Source organism: Berghia stephanieae, chromosome 6 (assembly GCF_034508935.2).
Source record: "Berghia stephanieae isolate SIO BIC M18660-M18661 chromosome 6, UCSD_Bste_1.3, whole genome shotgun sequence".
Classification (NCBI taxonomy): Eukaryota; Metazoa; Mollusca; class Gastropoda; order Nudibranchia; family Aeolidiidae; genus Berghia; species Berghia stephanieae.
The window spans coordinates 68,175,716-68,195,238 of record NC_088365.1 but is presented as its reverse complement, the minus strand read 5'-3'; the positions used below and the strand labels follow the sequence as shown (position 1 = coordinate 68,195,238).

Sequence of the window (19,523 nt, the reverse complement as noted above, 5' to 3'; positions counted from 1 at the left end):
AAACCACTATTCAGTGTCAGATACTGAATAGTACAAAACCACTATTCAGTATCAGATACTGAATAGTGCAAAACCACTATTCAGTATCAGATACTGAATAGTGCTAGCCAAAATGAAAAATAGCGCCTGTATCAATCAAGTAGTTAAGTATTGTGTATTTAATTATATCAATGTGGTTCTTATCTTGTCATTTTTATATGCCTACTAAATATCAAGGTATGCTGGTGTAAAGCGCTTGTGAGCAATAGAGGTTAGATATCGGTAATATTAATGATAATAATAATAATAATAATAATAATAATAATAATAATAATAATAATAATAATAATAATAATAATAATAATCTATTTTCTCTCTCTCTCTCTCTCTCTCTCTCTCTCTCTCTCTCTCTCTCTCTCTCTCTCTCTCTCTCCTTCAATCAGCAAAGATAAATCAGGTAAGCGTCATTTTTATTTAGAAGTTCAAATCTTTGTTAAATTCAGGCAAAATGTAACCCATCGTGCCAAGACGGTAATTTGTGTTGTTGAACGTAATGTCAAAAGAAATGTTAAAGTTAAAATGGCCAGAAGGGCGACATATTAATTATTGGCAATGTTGGTGTATGCAGACTATAAGTATCTATGTAATAAGACACAACACCGATACACACTAAAGTACGTGTGAGAGTTCTGATCCTTGGATGCCGGCACTGGAATGGAAATACGCTCTATCATCAATACTCGTTCACTGATTTAAGTTTCTTTAGTTTCCTGTCCACTTGGTTTTCATGTGTATGTTCTTCAAGTATCATATTAACAGTTAATAATACTCATCCTCTTCAATAATACGTAACAGTCATGCAAAGTATGTACTATATTGCTTTTGCTATTAATTATACATTTTTTTGACCTATATTGGATTTTCGGACCGAGGGCCAGCCCGACTTTGGGGGGTTTATTTCCTAGGTTACAAAATATTCAATTTAGGTCAAAAACTGCATTATAACATCCCGTTTCCTATAAAACTCATAGTTAATGTCAAAAGATATCAGAATATTAGAAAAAATCTTAACGGAAGAGGAGTTTAGCAGCTGATTTTTAGATTAATTTAAAGTGTCAATAAAAATCCCAATGCTGCGTATCAATAACTCCCCTTTGTTTGTATTTTTTAAATAAATCGTAACAAGTTTAAAACACTTTCTGTTTGGTGCACGGATTCAATAATTTTAAAGGTGAAGGTCAAAAGTTATCAGTTTTTCGATAAATGATTGCTTACCTTGACCTTCGATTTGAAATTGTTTAAGCCAATGATACAAATACGTCACGAGCGTCCTTTAATGCATTTTAGCTGGTCTTGTTTATTCCTATATGATATATGAGACATCTAAAGGGGTTTTATCATGAATTTTTACCAACGGATTCATTCTTTCATAAAACTGGTTTGAGGCGGTGGGACACAAATCACATAAAAGTAACCATCACATATTTACATTGGACACACAGACACACAGACACACACACGCACACACACACACACACAATATATATATATATATATATATATATATATATATATATATATATATATATATATATACATATATATATATATATATATATATATATATATATATATATATAATGTGAATTATGAAATAGTGCTATGTTCCTATTTAACGCACTCAGGCACAAATGCATGAATAACCTAAGATGATTTCAGTCCTTTTCTATTTAAAATGTTAAAATTAATACTTTTTTTAAATTCTTGTCTCGCTCGGAAGATCGGGTCCAAGTTTCTATCATCGTGTCATGGTCTAAAATGAGTGTTAAGAGCTTACTCGACTATGCATAAAATAAGTCCCCCCAGAATTTACGAGTTACTTTAAAATGAAGAACAAATAACGATTTGCTTAAGATGACATAAAAAGAAAGATAAAATTTAATTGAATGAGTCTTCTGAAGAATAATGGTGATCACAGTTGTAAATAGAAATATAAAGATATTAAGTATCTTATGATAATATATAAGGCGGGTAGACTTGTGGGGTTCCACTTCCACTTCCAGTTGAGAAGAGTTGTCGCTATCCTCCGACGGGCTCACGCTTGATTCAATCTCGACAGTGATTGAACTGGCAAAGGCAAAAGCTCCGGCGTCTTGATGGTGGAAATCAAAATTAATCAAGTATTCCACAAAGTCCCGAAAGATATAAATCTTTAAATATATATATATTTAATGTGAGGAATGGAGTGGCTGGCCGTCAGGGCATAGATTATAGAGAGAAGTGAGTGAGGAAGATAAGACCTATCAGCTATTATATATAATAAGTGGTTACGTGACAGAAGGTAGAAAGAAAATTATTCACTAATTGAAATTAATTCAAAGAGAAGGATATTAAAGGAAAAATGATCTAATATTAGAAGGTAAAGTTTTTCTAAGCCTACCGAAATATAACTGGAGTGAGATGAATTCAGTTCTTACTAAAAATGAAACTTTACTATAATAAATGTGAATAATCGTTACTGTGACACATCGCTTTATCAAGAATTCAAGGCATCTTTCAGTCGAAGTAGCAACATAAAGCAGCAAGATTTAGAATATAAAATCGCACAATTGAAAAGGATTTTCTCATTTTAAAAAGAAAAAATAATTGTGAGATCAAACTTCATCTGGAGCCAGATTTGTTAATTTCTCTATACTTAAAAAAATAGGATTTGGATGAACATTGTTCCGTACATCAAATGTTAATTTTTTATCATCGAGCACAGAATAACTGGCAAATCTAAACGTTATAACACTATTTTTCTCAGATTGATTTATGAGTAAATTGCAAACCTTTCTTAAAGTATGGGTAATTCTAATCTATCGTTGATTCAAATGGTTATTAGTGTCCTTAACTAAGACTCTTTTACTACATTTCCTTATTAATGAGAAGGTGGTATCCTGGCGATGTCAAGGCGATAAATATTGGTTATGACACGGAAGACGTAGTAAATTCGTTTGGGCTAAATATAAGGCATCCAATCGAAGTAGCGGGAATTCCTCTGCGTTAATCTTAGCGAGACTTAATTTGACATTTGGCCATAGGATTTGCCACAATTTGGCCGCCCTTTGGAAATGTGCAAATATGATGGTTGTTTTAATTCGGATACCCGATTATTCCAATTCAGACACTAGGTTGTTGGAATTCAAACATGACTTTGTAAATTGGTTTTATTTTAGTTGTTCTTGTTTATTTGTTATCAATTTAAATTCTAAAAGTTTTTACAATTTTTTTTTTGTTTGACGAGTGTAAATATGTACAAGAAATCAAAAAAGTGCATGTTACATAACTGGCCCGCCTGCGGGAATATGTCTTGAGGCCCCAGGTTTGAGAGTTATTTAAGACGAGGGTCATTTAAATCGGTCGATATTTGAAGGACAAGTTTTCTGGCCAAATTTTTTAATGTGTGTATTTACCAGAGTACGGCAGTTAACTGGTCAAAACGAATTTTAGTTGATAGAAGTTCTTATTTTTTATTCTAATCAACTCGACTACTGCTAAGTATTATAACTTCCTTTTTATCTTCTTATAATTTTCAGATGCAAAATAAAGCTGGACACCGTGAAACATCATTCAATTACTGACAAGGGTTGTGACATGTTTGATTTGTGTTATACGGCTTAATAAACCTGATTTAAAATGTTCTGGCGTTTGTTTATGTTTTCTTTTATTTTTTTTTTCTTCTTTTTTAAAATAAACTTTTTTGAAGGGGTGGGTGGGAGTGGGGGTGGGGGGAGGTTTAAGGAAGGGGTGAGGGTGGAGGTGGGGGGGGGGGGGTTGACAATGTGAATAGTTAATTCCACTATTACGAATTGTTATTTAGACTGCTTAAACTACAACCCAAGTGTTCGGTTGTCTTTTATCTTTCTGAAGCTATGTCACGAGATGTCTAGAAATAAAACACTTCATTTGTTAATAAACTGTCTTCAATCTCAATGATTTATTAACGAAGTTAACATGGTGGCAGCGGAAAACATGATCTAAATCCAAGTAGGTACATGATAATTGCTATCTAGTCGGATTGTGGCACGATTTGTCACGATCACGCGTTCGACGCAGACGGCTGGTAGAGCAAGGGAGATATCGTGGAAGTTTTACTCGATTGCATCCCTTAGACCTGAACTACTATGGCAGAAGCTAATTTCAGACTACCGAATATACTCAGATTGAATGACGGTAACATAGTCGAACAATTCAAACAATGCAGAAGGCAGATGGAGATCTACCTCGAAGCATCAGGTGCATCGACAAAGTGAACAAAGGCACAAGCTGCTATAATACTCCATTGCGCAGGTTCGGATGCGATCGAAGTATTTGATCAAATGGACTTCCTAGAAGGAGAAGATAGGGACAGTCCAGATACTGTACTGAATAAACTAGAGAAGTACTGTCTACCGAGAAACAATGAAGTACTCCAAAGGTATAGATTTTGGAATATTCCATACGATCACCCTTTCGATAAATTCGTCACGGAATTAAAGGCTCAGGCTGAGCAATGCAATTTCGAGGAGAAGGACAAGATGATCCGAGATAAGATTGTATTTTGTGCACCGAAACATATTAAAGAAAAGCTGCTCAAACATACAGAATTGTCTCTGAAAAAGACCATTGAAACCTGCCAGGCCCATGAGCAAACAGCTTCCCAGATAGAGGAAATGCAACCGTCGATGGCAAAGGCAAGATCCTCCCCAACAGAGAATAGATAGAATAGGGGCCGCCCAAGGAACAGGGAATTTTAAGAACAAAAGAACTGCAAATGAGTGCAGATACTGCGGGTTTAAACATGACTTTGATGACAAAAAGAAATGTCCAGCTTGGGGAAAATCTTGTTCCAGGTGCAACAAACAATTCGAACTGCTTCAAAATCCCACAGACAAGAACACAAAACTACAGAAATTCTTTCTTCATTAGAACTATCTCGGAGTGGAATGGGCTGGATGAACTGGTCATCATGGCACCACACCTAAACGATTTCAAGGCCCGACTGACATGGGCCCGCGCCCAATGCGGACGCCGCTGAAATACAACCAGACCATTGGTTTCTTCAGCGCCAACCATACAGATACAGATACAGAAGTTAAAGAACCATTTTAAAGCAAAATGTAGGTCTAAAATCAATGCAGTACAAGAAGATGACGACTCTGATGAACAGTATGACGACAAATGGCTGTTGGCAATGGTAAATTCAGGCAACACCAAACAGTCGACATGCGTGTTGAATATCAATGACAACAAAGTTCGTTTCAAAATTGATACCGCCGCAGATGTGAACACTATCTGTCAACAACACTTCAGAGGTGACCAAGTGGTTCCAACGAAAACGAGACTAATGATGTGGAACAAAAGCAAAATGGTACCTAAAGGAGAAAAAACACTTGATGTCATCAACCCTAAGACAAAATCACACCACAAGGTTAAATTCATAGTGGTAAAGAATGAATTCAGTTGCCTATTAGGATTGAAAACACTACAAGATCTGAATTTCATAACTTTCAATGATGACAAATATGTTGCCAACGTAACTGCGAATGACAATTTAGGTGATTTAGGTGAAGCCCGACTCAAGGTAGACACCACCAAACAACCAAGAAGATTGCCGTGCAGAAAAGTGCCATTTGCACTACAAGACAAAGTGAAATCCAAACTCAACAGGCTTATTGAAAGGGGTATTCTTTGTCCAGCTGACGAGCCGACAGAGTGGGTGAACCAAAGGGCAGTGGTTGAGAAAGCCAATGGAGATTTGAGAATATGTATTGATCCAATACCACTAAATGACGCCCTCATGCGAGAACACCACAAGCTACTGACGCTTGATGACGTGTTACCTAAATTTCAGAATGCAAAAGTATTCACAAAACTCGATGTCAAGGAAGCGTTCTGGCATATAAAACTAGATAGAAAATCCAGTTTCCTCACGACTATGATAACACAAATGGGTATATTAAGATGGACCAGACTACCTTTCGGTTTGAATGTTTCAAGCGAAATCTTCTCAAAGCACCTGTCTTGCGCACTTGAAGGTCTTGATGGAACCATAAATGTAGCAGATGATATCATAGTAGTCGGTTGTGGAGAAACCAAAGAAGATGCGATGAGGAATCATGATCACAACTATGGAAAGTTGAAAGAGAGATGTCAACAAAAGAGCATACGCTTGAATGACCAGAAGGCAAGAGAACGACAAGATGAAGTCACATTCATGGGCCATAGAATTAGTAACAAAGGAATAGATCCCGACCAAAAGAAAGTTGAAGAATGTGACAGATCATTTAAGAAAGTAAAGGAAACAATAAGCAAAACTCCTGTCCTGAAATATTATGATGAGAACAAGGGATTAGAACTGCAGGTAGATAGCAGCAAGGACGGACTTGGGGCTGTTTTGATGCAAGAAGGTCAACCCATTGAGTTTGCTTTCAGAACATTGACAGAAACAGAACAGCGATGGGCACAGATAGAAAAAGAGATGCTTGCAATCGTTTTTGGTTTAGAAAGATTTGACCAATATACCTATGGTAGGAAGATATTCGTCATTACTGATCGTAAAGCTCTAGAGACAATAATCAGAAAACCTTTGAGCGAGGCGCCACGGAGATTACAAAGACTCCTAATGAGAAGCAATCGGTACGATATCGAGTTGAAATGGGCTAAAGGTTCATCACTGCTCATAGCCGACACACTGTCAAGAGCAACAATAAGTTGCACGTCAACAGAGAATGGCGAAGAACCAAAGGAGAAAGCATATCTGCCTGATGAGATACTGAAAAAAATTAAAATAGCGACACAGGAAGACAGGTCTCTACAAGCCCTCAAACATGTCATTGTGAATGGATGGTCAAACACAAGGACAGCAAGCCAACTGAGATATGGCCGTATTTTGATTTTAGAGACACCATCAGCATTGAGGATGACGTAATTGTTAAAGGAGAGAGAGTTCTTATACCAAGAAGTCTCAGAAAGGAAATAAAAGAGAAACTGCATTCAGCACACATGGCTACTGAGAGTATGCTAAGAAGAGCCAGAAGAACAGTATTTTGGCCAGGGATGACCGCAGAAGTGAGTGTCTTCAATTTTTTTAATGTCATCATCATCATCATCATCATTGCCTTTTTCACCCTGGGTCAGGGTATAGGCCACAGACAAACAGTTTCCATCCTTCTCTGTCCTGGGCTATCTTTTTAATCTCATTCCAGGTCTTACCACTTCTCTGTATATCAGCTTCTTTAATTCTTCTCCAAGTTCGGCTTTGTCTGTTGTCCTTCATAAATTCTGTCATTCCAGAAACTCTTCGGTGGCCCAAGCTAAAAAAAGGATTTGGTTTGTCTGTCTGCGTTTCTGTAACGGTTTGAGTTTAACGGAAAGGGGTGTTAACCCTTTGCCAACCCCCAACCTGGAGGACCAGGTGACTCAAAGATGGGGGAATCACACACCATTAGTCACCTTTTACGACACGCTGGCTTGGCGTTGGGCTATTCTTGACCCTCTCAGTTGAGAGACCCCGGACACCCCTCTACATTATTTTCCGGGTGTGAATTACTATTAGATATAGGTATATATATATATATATATATATATATATATATATATATATATATATATATATATATATATATATTATATATATATATATATATATATATATATATATATATATATATATATATATATATATATATATGTATGTATGTATTAATACCGGATAGGGAGACTTTTGGTACCTCTATTAGTTCATTTTACAGTACTTTACCAATAGGGAGACCAAAATCTGGTCCCCCTATTGATTTGACCTCTATCACATTCACTTTTCTGATTTTAGTTTAAGGTTGTAAACCCAACCGCCAAGGATAAATCATTGTAAATCATAGAATTGATGTTATTTGTTAAACACCACAGTAAGAAGAGTTATGCCTAAATTTTCACGTTGGTCAATAAGGTGACCGCCTGAAAAAAGTACAATAGGGGTACCAGTGTTTTCATCGACATATTTCAATAGTGAGGCACTATATCTTTCCGAAATTTTCTCTAAAATTCTAGAGCATTATATGGATTTTTATAGTAATGAAAACCCAATAAGAAATTGTGTGAAAGTTGATGAACTGTGGAATGAACAAGATATACGAATTATAATCTATTTTTAGAAACAGATTTATCGAATCTTGGTCCGGATTCTTATCTTGGTGACAAGAGACAAGCAAGCACAGTAGCTCTTTGTTTTCGTGAAACGTATGTTTAGTCAATTTCGCGCAATTTCGGATTACGGCGCTGATTTTTTTCGACTTCGGCTATAAAGAGGCACTCTCTTCGCAAGTCAGTAGTAGGTGGTTATCAGTTAGGCCTTGGGTTCTTAGTCAAACGCTTCATCAAACCCATTATTGAGTAGCATGTTGATGCCTGATGCCAGTTGAAGCCATCTCGACGTCGTGAAATGGAGCATCTTCTGTCATAGCAGTAGAATCGTCAGATGCCGCATTTAAATCCTCCATTCCAGGCGTTGCTGTTGCCATATCGATCTTCGACATGATTTAGTCTAGACGTCAAGTTGACCGTTCTATGTCTGAAGAGATTTTAAAGCAATACCTAACATTATATCTTGGTCTACAAAAGAGTCTTTTTAAATGAACCGCCGTGTTTCTATATTTTTCAAGAACCAAGGATTAGCTGATAACCACTGACTACTGACTTGCGAAGAGAGTGTCCGACGGACGTCCTCTCTATAGCCGCAAGCATTTTTTCGTCACTTGCTGAGTTCCAAACTAGACGTCTATGGAATCGTGGGGTAAATTGATGCTGGAGGCATCATTGAAGAGACACCGAGATAATTTAAATGGTAAGTTATTGGCCATTCTTATTACATCACTGTTGATTTAAGATTTTCAATAGGGTAGACATCACACACACACACACCGATTGATGATTGTCACTTGTCAGTCAGTCATTTGGAAGTGGAGTCAGATAATTCGGGAACTTCTGTAGACTGTAGATTCACGCTAGTGAGTAAGATCTGTCGTTTACTACTACTACTACTACTACTACTACTACTACTACTACTACTACTACTACTACTACTACTACTACTACTACTACTACTACTACTACTACTACTACTACCACTACTACTTTTAGTTTTAGCGCTATCCAACTCAACACATCTCGTGTTTATTTTATTTTGGCAAAACTAGAATGGATTTTTTAAAAGAATATAAAATAATTTTAACTTAAACCTGTCTTTGCATCTTGTTTTATGCATACAGTAAGCCATATCACAAAATCATAGTTTAATGTTGAGAATATGCTATTTCTTTTGTAACGTCAGATCAGAGAGATTTGAGCTTTAAATATCCTGAAAAATGTCTTGCTGTCAATCCAGACAACCATTTTGATGTGATCTATGATGTTAATGGTAAGAATGTAATTTGATGAGGAAATGAATAACATTTAGGTACACATAGTTTGCTTTTTTTTTTTTTTTTTTTGAGTCATGATGTGTAATACTATTATAGTCCACTCCGGATAATTGCAACTCGGTTAATCGCAACTTTCGGTTAATCGCAATATTTCCTAAGAAATGGAAATAATTCTATATAAAAGTCACTGGTTAATTGCAACAAACTTTGCTTTTTTAAAAAGTGGTAAATTCAAGAAATCAAACAATATATTATGATTAAGTTTCATCATGGATGAAATCGTGACAGGTTGAAGATTCGAGAGTGAGCAGGATTTAATGCTACAGTAGTGTGTCACCACTCCATTAGAGTCGAAAGAGGGCGGGGCTCTGCAGTGTGGGTTTGTGACGTCATCGGTGGCCATTAAATAGAAGAGGGGTGGGGCTGGTCATAATCTTGACAACAGGTTATAAATGACAGTTATAAAGAGAGACTGAGCGATATCCTTTGTTTTAGGATTAACAACTGTGCATTGTGACCAACGAGTTTGGTGAGAGCTTATTGTCTCTCATTAAGGCTAATCTCTTTAACTCTGACAAATGTTGAATTGTTGAGAAAAAAAGATTGAAACTTCTTCCAATCTGAATAAGATATCGGCTTGCTTCATAGCTGCTTTTGGTTGACAAATCTACACGGGGCTGCCATATGGTTTTTGTTTCAATCAAATTGCTCTATATGTTGTGGACTAATAATATTATTTACTGGTTTGAGTTTACAATAAATTTGTAAAATGTTGAAATAGTGGACAGGAAACTGAACTTCGGTTAATGGCAACATTTTCGATGATCCCAAGGTATTGCGATTATCCTAAGTGGACTGTACCTGAATCTTGAACGAAAAACTATCATATGGATATGATTATAGACAGATTGGTTTCTGGAATTATATTTTCGTCCTCCCTTGCCAACTCTGACGTTCTTGAAATTTAAAAGAAAATAGACAGAAGGTTTCGGACTTAATTTTCTTTTTTTCCAAAGGACAATAGTCATAAGGTAAATAATAAAATAAAAATCCTTTTACAGCACAAGATGGCATGATTTTTTGTTTAAGAGTTTAGAGAAAAGCTTGCACATGATAGTCTTCAGCTTTTTTTTGTTGTTGTTGTTTTTGTTTTTATTTTATATATAGACTCCAACTCAGAGCCTGAAAGTGATGCAGAACAAAGTTCCATATCACATGATTCAGTTGTGGTAAGTATGTACATTAAAACAAAATCATAACATTTGTATAGCGTTTATCCACAGTTGGCACCATTCTCAAAATGCTTCACATCACCATATTTTGTGGTGGACAAAACACATTTGCCACAAAAGATGAGACCTGCAGTCTGTTAGGCGCGATACAATATTTCAGGACAAGGACAACACTGTTTTACACCACTGAGATCTCCTAGTTTTTTGTTGTTAAAAATTTTTCTTTGCAGTGCACTCCGCCAACAATAACACTATTTTAAACCTTTCTCGTTATATTTTGAAGTGATATTCATTGATGAGCCATTCACATTTGAAGTCGTTTGTTTTTTATTTGACAAAATGTGAAAATGATGCGTTTCCAGGAAAAATTACAATAGCTTCTGTTGGGATTATACTTTTGATCTCGCATTTTGTCCAAATTCTCTTGCATCGTAATGTTTATCAACTTTTTTTGTTTACTATATTGCAGTTGCAACGTTAGGAAGTTCATAATGTTGCAATGACAACCGTTTATATGTCCAGAATCGTAGTGAGATAAAAAATTGTTTTGTAGTTGTTTGTCCTGGTGTAGGATTTAGAGAGTTTGTTAAAAACGGTTTACTGCAACCCTGGTTGGTGTATCTATATTCATCCAAGCAAAGTTGAACATATTAAATACTTAGATTATATGTCTGCCTTTCTCAACTCTTTTTTATTATACTTGCATTATTAACCAGCTAATTGTTTAGTTGGCTTATTAAACAATGGCTCTTCATGTTTATTGTCAACATGAATAAATTGATTGATTTGTCATCTTTTCCACAAAATATACAGGATTCCGATTTTGTTGCTGACTCCGAGTCTGATTCCTCTACGTACTCTGTGAGGTACCCAATGCTGAGTACATCATTGTCTTTGGAACCTAGTGCTCATTCCCAACTCAGTCAGAGCCTCATCCACAACTATCACAGACTGAACCTCGTTGCCAGTCTGGGACCCAGGTTAAACCCGAATGCTATACACATGCAAACCAACGTGTTACGTGCAACGGTGAGTCATTTTTTTGTCATTCTTCTCCTTTGATATTTGTGGGATCAATTTTAATTTACCAATTCCTTTTAAAAGAAAACTTCCACCCCCTCCATGGTGCTGCATTTGTGTGATCGCATTTTTTTCTGTTTTGGCAGTTCTGCGTCGCAAAATACGCTACCATTTACATAACAAGCACAAATCCAAATTTGATAGGGTGGACATCTTAGAATCCGAAACCCCAATGTGTGAGTGATATCAGTGAAACCAGCCATAATAATGTTCATGTTTATTTTATTGGGTTTTTTTTTTGTCTGTAATAGACTTAAATTGCTTGTATTGTAAATGTTAAAATGTTTTTTTGTTACAACCCATCTATATATTAAAACTGTTTCTTTGTATTTCTATGATGCTTAAGGCTTTCTTTTCACAGACCAGCTGGAAACTTAACGAGAATCAGAGCAGATAACATTTTTATTAATCTTGCAACCTAAACAGTATATGATGATTGGGAGCATTTAAAGAAAAGCACATTTTCTTTTTAATTTGTCGGTACTAAAATTATACTTTGATTATGTCTGCTGTGCTACAAACCCTTTTGACTTCCAGGTTCAATATTTTTCTTTATTCTAAAATTCTTGGGTTTCCTTTCAATGACAACTGAGATTATTAAAATTCAGCTCACAACATGATGTGTGTAGATTTGATGAAAACATATGTTCGAGTTTAGAAGCAGTGTTCACGAACTTGCTGATCGTTTTTACTAGCATTTATTTTCCTAACTTACCTGTGTCAATTAACAAAGGCAAGACTCAAATATTTTCTATCTGAACAGTGTGTTTGTTATTGAAATATTTCCGGCATATACATGTCATATTTCATTACCACAAATATAAATCAGGATTAAGTTGTCTGCGCATCAGCATCGTTCAGGCAGTTGGGGGGAAGTAAATAAGTCTTTAAGGAATTAATCAAGCGGATGCTCAACCGGTCTGGAGGACGTTTGATTGATGTCGGCTGTTTGTTCTGCCAGCCGGTGATGTTTTCTCAATCCCTCAATGACAAAGAAAGTCATTGTTATGACTATGAACTATAGTCTATTATTACTTTTATTACTATATTAATTGTTACTTATTGCCGCTACTGTTATTATTATTATTATTATTATTATTATTATTATTATTATTATTATTATTATTATTATTATTATTATTATTATTATTATTATTATTATTATGATATTGCCTTCATTGCATTCTATTACTATTATTGATATAACTAATTTCTGATTGTTGTAAATAATATATGTGAATTGAATTTTGGGCCTACAATTAACTTAAATGAAATGTTAGTCTTTGGATAGGACTTGGGTCTATTCTTGATTGCTTTTCCGCCTGGGTCGAGTGAAGCATTTGGAGTAAATTTTGTTGCTCAACGTAAAAAACATGACGCTTACCATTCCGCTGATACTAATACCTCCAAGGGGTGGTTGGGGGGAAACCTAAAATTATTTTGACATTCTGTCTGATTATTCGCTGAAACAACAAAGGACAATCTATTTATTCAGATGAGACTTCATTGTGTTACGATTCCGATTTATGTTTATATTTTGATTATAATGAAGAGGAAACCCTGAACCCAGTGAAGTGGGTGGATTGATCCATTTATTTCTATTTCAAAACAAAAATATGGCGTCTTTTCGCTTGATTTGTTATGTGGCAGAGGTCTCCACAAATCTAACATACATCTTCCAAAGGAATAGATGGTAGAAAAGTATATAACAAGAAGGAATTATGACAGTTACTTGTCCAGGCCTTAAATATTTGGAATGCTATTCCTCTCTATCGCTGTCATGTAGCTGATGTGCATACGATCTGTCTATTGATTTATTTTCAGAGTTCATAGCATGATGTGCTTTATTTTCTTCGTTTTTTTCAGAGAAATACAAAAAGCCAAGGACACCCTGTCCATACTGTGGACAGTTGCAAACAAAACTCTCAAAGCATTTGATGAGGAAACACAAGGATGAGACAGAAGTTACAGAGGCCATGAAACAGCCTGTAAAGGAAAGTGATAGAACAATGGAGTACCTAAAGAAACAGGACATTTTGTATTCAAACACTAGAAACAATTCAATTGTTATGCGTGAGAGAGCACAATGGTCACATGAAGTTGTTATGTGTGCTGGCTGTAAGGGGTTTTACTCTGGACGTAGGGTTTATGAACACAAAAAGAAATGTAGTACTGAGCATGCTCTGTGTACTGGGGTTGTAAATTTTTATCCCGTGGCTCCCAATGCAAGTAAAGAAATAAAGGAGAATATTCTTGACAAATATCGGAATGATGAAGTGGGAAATTTGTGTCGATCAGACAAAGCTATAGTATTGTTAAGAACAAAATTGTGGAGTAAAAGTTCAAAGAAGGAGAGAAAAGTTATAATGAGTGATTTACGCATCTTAGAAAATTTGATTTCAAAAACTAGGAAGAGAACAAATCAACCTTCTTTCTCTGGAGAGGACGTGGTGAAGCGTTGTAACTTTAATTAAATATCGCAAACCATTTCTGAAATGACTTTGAAAGAGGATGGGACATTGAAAGCAGGCTTGAAGCTTTCAATTGGATTTATATTGAAAAAGTTAATTAATTTCTTAAAAGGGGAATATATAATGCAAAACAAAATGAAAGAATCCGCAGAGATAGATTTGTTCAAAGCTGTCCTGGATTATAATTGGGATAGTATTTTTTTTTACAGCCAGAGTTCAATGTGAAGCAAAGAGAACAAATTTGAGAAAACCCAAAGAGATGCCATTGGAGAATGATATAAAGAAGCTACGGCAATTTATTACTGAAGAGATGGTCGGTATTTGTGAGGATGATTATCAATTATTTGATTCACATATGTTTGTTAGGCTTCGCAATGTCATCGTAGCTAGGCTTACAATGTTTAATGCGAGGAGAGGCGGAGAACCCGCAAGAATGTTGTTAAAAGACTGGAATGATGCAGATTCAGGTGTATGGGTTGATTCCCGGCTTGTACAACATGTCACTGATCCTCTGGGAAAAGCGTTACTTGAGAAGTATAAGCTGGCCTATCAGTCTGGGAAGGGAAGCAAGATGTTGGTCCTTGTGTTGATACCCAATGACACAATTCAGCCTTTAAGGAAACTTGCACAGGAGCGTAAAGCTGTTGATATTTCAGACAACCAATTTCTTTTTCCAAATACAGGAATATCCAAAGATCATGTAAGTGGTTACATTGCCATCAAATATGTCACTTCCTTAGTAAAGGATTTAGAGAAATCCCAGTTGTTAATAGCTGATAAATTCAGGCACCGAGCTTCAACAGAGATGTCTTCTATCGACATATGGGACACAGTGAATCAATCAATCAAAACATTTATCAGTTTCCACTTGCAATACGAGAATTAACAGAAATTGGTCATTTTTTGGGTCAAATTGATAACTCAGCATCGGTCACTGGGGAAGGAAATTGTAACATTGAAACAAATGACTCTGTAGTGAATAGAGACTCAAATGAAAATTTTGGAACATCCATAGTAACAGCTGCAAATCAAGAAGAAATATTTGATGGTGAAGCAGGAGTGCCAAATCAGCTACGTGTTCTTCAAAACAAACTGAACCCAAGAGGAATTCAAGCAAAAATCGGAGATACATGTCATGGTCAGATGAGGATACAGATAGAGTCAAGTCATATTTTAAAAACTTTGTCGAAGATGTTTCAGCACATGGTTCGAGGGGATCATTACCTGGAAAGTCTGAAATTATTCTGTTCTTAAAACACCACAGGGTATTTTCACAAAAAGGAATCCCTGAAGGTACACTAATAAGTTTGGTGAAGACAAATATTTTTAATGAAAGAAATAAATATAGAAGGGAAAGAGCGTTTCAATCGGTATAATGACAATCATGAATTTGATTTGTATTACATTCATTGTACTGTATGGTGTTATTGACATATTTTGGGGGTTTACAAAAAAGTTTTATCTTAATATAGTACAATGTGTTCATCATTGCAATATCCTTTTTTATATTATATGAACATTCATTTGCTCAGCTTGAGAGACAAATGCTTTGTAGAACCATAGCTGCCAACCGTTCTGTTAAAAACGGATTTGTTCCGCAATTTGACTTCCTGAGTCCGTAAGTGCTTATTTTTAGTTCAAAATCCGTATTTTGTAATTTTTGACTAATTCGTGGTAAAAAAAAGACATGTGAGCCTAATGAATTATTATTATTGATCCAATATTATTACTATTACTACTACTACTACTATTGTTATTATTGTTGTAATTATTATTGGTGTCCAGTGAGAGCATAATCTCCATTTGTGTAGCTCTTTAATTTGAATTAGGCTACGCTTATTTGTACTACAAATGCAAATAACGCCAGAGCTGATTTGTACTCTTACTAAAAATAGAATTTGCGTAATTACTAAAAATATAACATTTTATACGGATAGAACCCTAGAAAGAGGAGAGCTAACGTAGCTCCTCTTTCTAGGATAGAACTGCAATATACAGAAAATAGTTTGGGGGAAAAAATGTAGTACAGTTACCAGCTTGGCGTTTCTAATCCATTTTAAGTTCATTGGACCCAAAAATTGGATTTGACATTTAATGAATAGCACTCAATTTTTGTTTTACCAATTATTATAGTAAACAAAACAAAAAAAATAAGGGGGGGGGGGGATCTGTAGTCAATTTTAGTTATAAAAATGTTTCGGTAAAAAAATTGAGCTTTTATACAGCTATCCACTATACCTGCTCAAAGCGCTTTACAAGGGGTTCCATTTAGGACAAGACATGACGCCTGTAAGGCGATATTATATTTCTTTTTTTTTTGGACAGAGACAACGCTCATTCTACACCTGAGTACGGTGAGAGAATGCGAGTAAAGTGCTTTTTCAAAGGACTCAACTATGCGCCGAGTGAGGCTCAAACCCAGGACCTTACGATTCGAAAGCGAGTGTCATACCACAAGACCACATAGTTTTTAAAAAATGTTTCGGCCAAATTGGACTAGTCCACTTTTTAGGTTGTTTCATTATTCTAGAATCCAAAAATATGAATATTGCAAGTTTTCAATGAAAAACGTGTTTTTGATGCAGTTTTATAAGGGAAGTATCCACGTTTTATTTTCTAAAGGTCTATATTGTCAAATGTTTGGGTCTTGACAACAGCTATTCCTATCATAGAAGAAGAAGAAGAAGAAGAAGAAGAAGAAGAAGAAGAAGAAGAAGAAGAAGAAGAAGAAGAAGAAGAAGAAGAAGAAGAAGAAGAAGAAGAAGAAGAAGAAGAAGAAGAAGAAGAAGAAGAAAGAAGAAGAAGAAGAAGAAGAAGAAGAAAGAAGAAGAAGAAGAAGAAGAAGAAGAAGAAGAAGAAAGAAGAAGAAGAAGAAGAAGAAGAAGAAGAAGAAGAAGAAAGAAGAAGAAGAAGAAGAAGAAGAAGAAGAAAGAAAAGAAGAAGAAGAAGAAGGAAGAAGAAGAAGAAGAAGAAGAAGAAGAAGAAGAAGAAGAAGAAGAAGAAGAAGAAGAAGAAGAAGAAGAAGAAGAAGAAGAAGAAAAGAAGAAGAAGAAGAAAGAAGAAGAAGAAGAAGAAGAAGAAGAAGAAGAAGAAGAAGAAGAAGAAGAAAGAAGAAGAAGAAGAAGAAGAAGAAGAAGAAGAAGAAGAAGAAGAAGAAAGAAGAAGAAAGAAGAAGAAGAAGAAGAAGAAGAAAGAAGAAGAAGAAGAAGAAGAAGAAGAAGAAGAAGAAGAAGAAGAAGAAGAAGAAGAAGAAGAAGAAGAAGAAGAAGAAGAAGAAGAAGAAGAAGAAGAAGAAGAAGAAGAAGAAGAAGAAGAAAAGAAGAAGAGAAGAAGAAGAAGAAGAAGAAGAGAAGAAGAAGAAGAAGAAGAAGAAGAAGAAGAAGAAGAAGAAGAAAAGAAGAAGAAGAAGAAGAAGAAGAAGAAGAAGAAGAAGAAGAAGAAGAAGAAGAAGAAGAAGAAGAAGAAGAAGAAGAAGAAGAAGAAGAAGAAGAAAAGAAGAAGAAGAAGAAGAAGAAGAAGAAGAAGAAGAAGAAGAAGAAGAAGAAGAAGAAGAAGAAGAAGAAAGAAGAAGAAGAAGAAGAAGAAGAAGAGAAGAAGAAGAAGAAAGAAGGGAGAAGAGAAGAGAAGAAGAAGAAGAAAGAGAGAAGAAGAAAAGAAAAGAAGAAGAAGAAGAAGAAGAAGAAGAAGAATGTTAGGTTCAAGTTCAACCCTAGATTCTAGTTGATAAGAGTGAGAATGACGAGAAATGAGTTGCCACTTAATTAAGGAAAAAAATTGTCGTATCTAGATTCTAGTTTACTTACCTTTTTTGTTGACTTTTTAATAAAAAGTACATTATTCTCATTTTCGAATGTTTTCAAATTGGAGAAAAGATGACAATGTCTCGTTTACCGAGAGGGCCATTTTTATTATTTTTTTTTTTTGCTTCACACTTCTCAAAGAAAGACCGCGAAAAGTGGAGGCTGGTCGGCTGGCCCTTGAAAGCTCACAAATACAACTTTAAACGCATAAGAGTGCTGGGAATACAAATAGGGAAATGAGCGGTAGTTTGCAACTTTAAACACATAAGAGTTCTGGGAGTACAAATAGTGAAAAGCGCTATTTGTAGTGGTAGTACGAATAATCACTTCGTTAAAAGATTAAAAGTTGGCAATTTTATGGCAAATTTGATAGAGAATATGATGAAAACATTAGAAGAGTTCTAACTTATATATAAACACACACACACACACACAGAGAGAGAGAGAGAGAGAGAGAGAGAGAGAGAGAGAGAGAGAGAGAGAGAGAGAGAGAGAGAGATTGCGAATTATAGAAGGAAAAGAGAAATTATTGGACAAGGGGACAAAGGTTACTGATAGAACGTGACTTGGAACACAATAATTAAACCCATGCTGAGATTGTAGATCATATTGCAATCGAAAACTTTTAACATGAAAATTTCTTAAATTCTTGTAAATTAAACAGTCAAATTATCAGCTGTTTATTGAACCCAAACGCAATGGCAGACGATAAACACCCCTCTGCCAGTGAGACTGCGAGACATTTTGACTAGTCATGAACTTTAAAACGAGGTCAACCAATCAGAAAGCGCTTTGCCACGACTCGCTCAGCCGCTGTTTGGTGCCAAATCGTTTTGAACTTGTGATTCGGGCTGTAGGGGGGCAAAATGGCTTTGTCTTTTACAAATGAAGAGCACATTAGGATGGTGTTTTGAAAAATTCGGGCTGTAGGGGGGCAAAATGGCTTTGTCTTTTACAAATGAAGAGCAAATTAGGATAGTGTTTTGAAAAATACGGGAAAAGTACTCGTCATATTCATATGAAATTTTACAACCTAAAAGAAGAAATGTTCATGTATTATCTTGTCAGCGACAAAACCTACACGCCCGGTAGTTTTAGAAATATTTTACTCCAAAGAGTAAAAATCTATTTTAACGGTCTTCTGGTAATCGTACGAGTTTTGTCGCTTGACATAATCTAATATGACCTTTTTTCTAACTGTGTGCCAACTTTCAGTCATATTCATCGATAAACAGCGTCGTAATTAATTTTTAAAAATAGCATATACCAAACGGGTTCGTCCCATATTTTGTCGCGAATTTGGGCACTTCGTGAGCGAAAAAGAGGCCCAAAGATTTGTGCGGGATAGTCATTGCTACATTGATTCGGACAGCAGCGCATTGTTGTTCTTCCAGCGACACACCAGGACGGGCACACACGAATGATGGACAATGTAACTGCTGACGCTGCCCAGGATGGTCCGACGGAGTTTGCCCAGGCCGCGAGTTCCTGTGATGATGAGGGTGGCCTTCTCTTCCTTGG

The 19,523-nt window shown here is 35.7% G+C and overlaps 1 protein-coding gene and 1 long non-coding RNA gene across 2 annotated transcripts; both read left to right on the top strand.

Moving 5' to 3' along the window:
- The first annotated feature begins 352 nt into the window (after positions 1 to 352).
- On the top strand, positions 353 to 3,663 carry LOC144975756 (uncharacterized). The gene is made up of 2 exons (XR_013645987.1): positions 353 to 436; positions 3,558 to 3,663. It is a non-coding gene; the product is annotated as an uncharacterized LOC144975756 (long non-coding RNA).
- Positions 3,664 to 7,005: 3,342 nt separating this feature from the next.
- On the top strand, positions 7,006 to 16,874 carry LOC144975927 (uncharacterized). The gene is made up of 5 exons (XM_078920115.1): positions 7,006 to 7,018; positions 9,329 to 9,415; positions 10,587 to 10,648; positions 11,465 to 11,680; positions 16,860 to 16,874. The coding sequence occupies exons 1-5, from the start codon at positions 7,006 to 7,008 to the stop codon at positions 16,872 to 16,874; spliced, it is 393 nt and encodes a 130-aa protein (XP_078776241.1).
- The last annotated feature ends 2,649 nt before the right edge of the window (positions 16,875 to 19,523 follow it).

What these genes read in the sequence shown, in the direction of transcription:
- LOC144975927 (XM_078920115.1), top strand. An exon ending in TGTGATCTATGATGTTAATG is followed by an intron (nt 9,416 to 10,586) that starts GTAAGAATGTAA and finishes TTTTATATATAG; the next exon opens with ACTCCAACTCAGAGCCTGAA. An exon ending in TATCACATGATTCAGTTGTG is followed by an intron (nt 10,649 to 11,464) that starts GTAAGTATGTAC and finishes CAAAATATACAG; the next exon opens with GATTCCGATTTTGTTGCTGA.